The 4,440-nt window shown below is 38.2% G+C and overlaps 1 protein-coding gene across 1 annotated transcript; it reads right to left on the reverse strand.

Moving 5' to 3' along the window:
- Window positions 1-398: 398 nt before the first annotated feature.
- LOC103447716 (putative E3 ubiquitin-protein ligase XBAT31) lies at window positions 399-3,971 on the reverse strand. The gene is made up of 8 exons (XM_008386907.4): window positions 3,578-3,971; window positions 3,311-3,370; window positions 3,121-3,192; window positions 2,898-3,019; window positions 2,663-2,803; window positions 2,472-2,579; window positions 1,980-2,238; window positions 399-1,270 (listed from the first exon to the last, which is right to left on the reverse strand). The coding sequence occupies exons 1-8, from the start codon at window positions 3,755-3,757 to the stop codon at window positions 875-877; spliced, it is 1,338 nt and encodes a 445-aa protein (XP_008385129.2). The 5' UTR covers window positions 3,758-3,971; the 3' UTR covers window positions 399-874.
- Window positions 3,972-4,440: the final 469 nt, after the last annotated feature.

Raw genomic sequence — 4,440 nt, forward strand, 5'->3', positions numbered from 1 at the left:
AGCGATCTGGCTGACTTGTCCAATTTCATAAATTAAATTTTGGAGTCATATGATCAAATATAGACACAATCACATGAAATTCAATCTCCCAATCACTTTTTATTTATTTGTTGACCGACGCGAGTTAAGTCAGTAAGTTAAAACCGCGTATTTCTAATAAAATCTAATTTAAGTCTTTTATTTTCAATATGTAAATTTGTGAAAATATCTATGGATACATGGATATTGATTTCCCTTTGAGAAAATGATAAAATTTGTCAAAACGTAGAAATTTAAAATAAAACTTTAGGGATTGTCAAATTAGAACAAAATATAAATACTTCTATGATATTTAACGATGTGTAAGAAATATCGATGAAAATACTAACCTTATCGAAATAATTTCAAACATTGATTGTAAAAAAAAGAAAATGACTTTTATTTGTTTGTATTTTTTGCACTACAATCCCATTTCTGTGCACAAACTACAGAAAAATAATTCAATCTTGCCACCCAAAAAATGAAAATAAAATAATATTACATTTCCGCAAGGAAAGAGAAGTGTTTGGTGGGGACCAAAAAGCACACAACATACCCTTCGACTCTTTCCAACCAGCCATTCAAGAATTTTGAACTTTCAACTAAGAAATATAATTTCTTCCTCTTTTTTTTTCCCCTCTTTTTACTCTCTCAAACCACCAACTAATAACTTCCTTGAACCTCAAGTAAACAAATTTAAGAGGACCACAACACATCTAACCCTAACCCAATTTGCCTGCAACTCCCTTTGCTTGTTTTCCAAAACTACATAACACATGGGACTCTTATCTGTACACAGCAGCTCCTTGGATTCTTCTCTGTTTCACTTGCATGAAAGCAACGAATCTGACAAGCATCAAGGCTTGTCAACCCATTCATTCTCGGCAATAATCCTTCCTGAGCCACGGCCGCCCATCTTCCCAAAAGAACCAAGTGCCGATAAGCTCTTGAAGCTGCTGCTGCCCTCGCTGAAGTTTCGGGACCTCCTTGCCTTTCTTAGTTTGGAGGAATTGTTATCTTCGGTGTCATGATCACCATCATCACAACTTTTGATCTTTGCAACTACCAAATGGGCAATTGGGCTTCGGCAGAATGGGCAAACCGGTGGCGTAAGGCATAATGTAGTTGGATTTGGCTTCTTGTGGCAGCAGAGAGCTAGAGTGCATTGTGCACACATTTGGTGACCGCAATTCTGGACTTCAATTGTACACACCTGCTCAAAGCATATGCAGCATTGATCTAATTCGCTTTCCTGCAATAAAACGTCTGAATTAATACTTTGGTCCCCGCGCATTAAACAATATGATAAATGTCTCTATAATTCACGACTGCTGAATATGTCTCCTTGACCTACTAAATCCGAAAACTGTAGGAAAAAATGAGGTGCATCCTACACTAGTAAAGATCTAATTCAGCAGCAAGATCAAAATTTAATGCTTCGAATGGGGACGATAGCCAAGGAAAACACATGAAGCGAAGACAAAATAGTCAGAGTGTTCCAAATGCAAGGATTCAGAAAACTATCATGGGACTCATGGTCCAGTTCACTGTAAGGAAAACAAAGCTCATGACTTCTGATTTTTGATCAGAAACACAGCTTCTGATTTTAAAGAACAAGATAATTCTTATGCCGAAAAAAAAAAAACAAAAAAAGACCAAGGTAATTCAAAACATTTAAAAATTTTCTGTCTAAGCAACCAAGTTCATTGACTCCGTCTTTCAGAAACACTAAATTAAAGGACAAGACAGCAACTTGTCAATCCAAAATTAGAACAACAGACCTCACTCATGTAATGTCTTAGACAATTAAGAAGAAAAGATATTTCATTGGGTGGTTAGATTTCAATCAAACTCTTTTTGGTTATTGAGTAGCAGTGAGAAAGTGGGTGAGACCCACCATAAGCTCCTACTTAACATAATAGACATACTTGAATATGAAGAAAGAGAGGGTGGGAAATTACCACAGATATATTGTCATCCGTCCCTGCATCAGAATGCGACGGAGATGGAAGAGAGTAAGCAGTTCCTTTCAAGATGTTCTTTTCCCTTTCCCTGTTTGCCTCCATTAAGGCCTGTTCTAGTAGAGCTTTTGCTTCCTGATTAAGCTCACTAATAAACTTTAAAGGTGCTGGCCACACAAGAGGCTCAGCTGATGAAGGATTTAGCATGGCCGCACAAGCTCTGTGTTTGTGTTTCAAAGCAACTATATATGGTATTCTCCTGCATATATAAAAGCACATAACATATAAGCTCAAATGGAGTTTCAAAAATCACATTAAGGGATATGATCATCCATTCAGGTGGTCCTAAACAAGAAAAGATTCGAGCAATTTGAAGGTGAAACAAAATGATTATACCATGAGACGATGTAAAACATAGCTCAAGAATTTAGTTTTGTATATAAATTAAGAAATGAAAGTATTACTCAATTTTAGAAAGGAATGAAATTATACCCCGATGAATCTCTTTGAACACGATCTGCACCCCATGCCAACAATCCCCGTATGCAATCCAGAGATCCCCCACTAGCCGCCAAATGAAGTGGAGTGCTCCCAGGGAAGCTGTAAAAAGAAATTCATCAATGTACAGAACAGAACTAACGCTGCTGATTAATCGGGATTAAGAATTTCAGCACAATTCTTACCCATATCTACCAGTTGAAGCAGACACAAGAGCCCCGTTGTCTAACAGAATATGTACACATTCAGGCCTACTTCGACGTGCTGCCAAATGCAACGGTGTTGCTCCTTTACCGTCTCTAATATTCACAAATCGGGCAAATCCCCTGAAATCCAATCCAACTCATGTTATCGATAAGCAAATAGCCAGAGTAATCAAGGAGGGGACCGAATCAGTGTGGAGAGTAAAAGGAGACCAACCAGGAAACAGAAACAGGACTCGAACGAGCAGTAGAAACAATAGCTTGAAGGCAACCGGAATGGCCATAGTAAGCGGCATAATGCAAGCAAGTTCTTCCGTTGAGGGAATCAAACATCAATACCTGATTAATATCCCACCATGATTTCATAGTTAGTATTTAGAAATACGAACAAAATTTTGCAAATCAAAGACAAAAACAAAAAGTTGGGATTTTACACATACATTTGCTCCTGCTTCAAGAAGCTTTTGCACGCAGGAGATCTTGCCATGCATTGCAGCCAGCATCAATGGAGTCTGAACCATTTCCAATAAACAAAACCATGAGACAATTAGAACAAGAAAAACAGAACAAAACAAAAAATATCAAAATTCCAAAATTTTCACATTCGGAGCCAAAAGTAAATAAAATTACCTGCTTGTGACGATTTAACGCATCTGGATTTACAGATCGTTTTAACAGCATAGAAAGAATCTGCGAATCAAAGTAAAAACGGAGAAACAAGATCATGAATCAAACATCTAAACCGCATAAAGATTTCCCAAAAAAAAAAAAAAAAGATTAACCACCAAGAATAAAAAACCCAGAAACACCCATTTGCCAAAAATCTAGAAGAACTCGAAAAAATCATTGATTTTCTGAAATCCCAATGAAGCAAAAGAGTCAATACGAAGAAACCACCTTGATCTGGCCGTTAGCGGCGGCGATATGAAGAGCAGAGTGGCGGTCGTAGACGGTGGAGTGGCGTAGGAGAGTCGGGTCTCTCTCTAACACATCTTCCACAGTGTCCAGCTCCCCAAATTGTACGGCTCTGAACAGCCCATGTACGTCACTCTCTCTGCAACTCAATCCCTGACCCATCTCTCTCTCTCTAGTTTCTCTCTCTTAAACTCAAGTAATGGAGTCAATGGGAGCACTTCATTAAGCTGTATCTTTGAGCCACCTTCACCTGAAGGCAGAAGGTGGTGGCCTCCATCTCCAACTGAATATAAAGGTTTCACATTTATGCATTTCAAGTAGAGAGAGGAGGAGAGAGAGAGCTTTGGAGAAAGGGAAGCTGACCGAGTCAGTGTTCGGGCAGTCGCTGGGATTGACTACGGGCAGTTAGATTTGATTCCGAAACAGTACGATGGGCCAACCAGCGACACCCAGTTTGATTAAATGAATCGCAGCCGTTGCAATTTTTACTCTATTTTTCCAGTCGTTGGATTGGAAATAATAAGGCTGCTATTGTTGAAATTAGGGATGTTTAATTTGATATTAGGAAAATGGTTTACCGTGTTGAAGTTTGACTGTATTTACTATTTAGTTTTGGGCAGAAGGACAACTGAATTGACGGTGTCTAACTTGGACAAGGATTGTTTCCCTCTCACTTCCAGTGCCCTTTCATATCCTTCTGTTTATAAGGTCACGGTTAAACCACGTCAACATTTTATATTACTATTTATTTTTATCTTATTATCTCTATAAAAAAAATATAAAATGTTAACGTGGCTTAACTATGATCATACAAAACAGAAAGGCACGGAAATACATGGGGGACA

This window comes from Malus domestica, chromosome 11, assembly GCF_042453785.1.
Source record: "Malus domestica chromosome 11, GDT2T_hap1".
In the NCBI taxonomy this organism is placed as follows: Eukaryota; Viridiplantae; Streptophyta; class Magnoliopsida; order Rosales; family Rosaceae; genus Malus; species Malus domestica.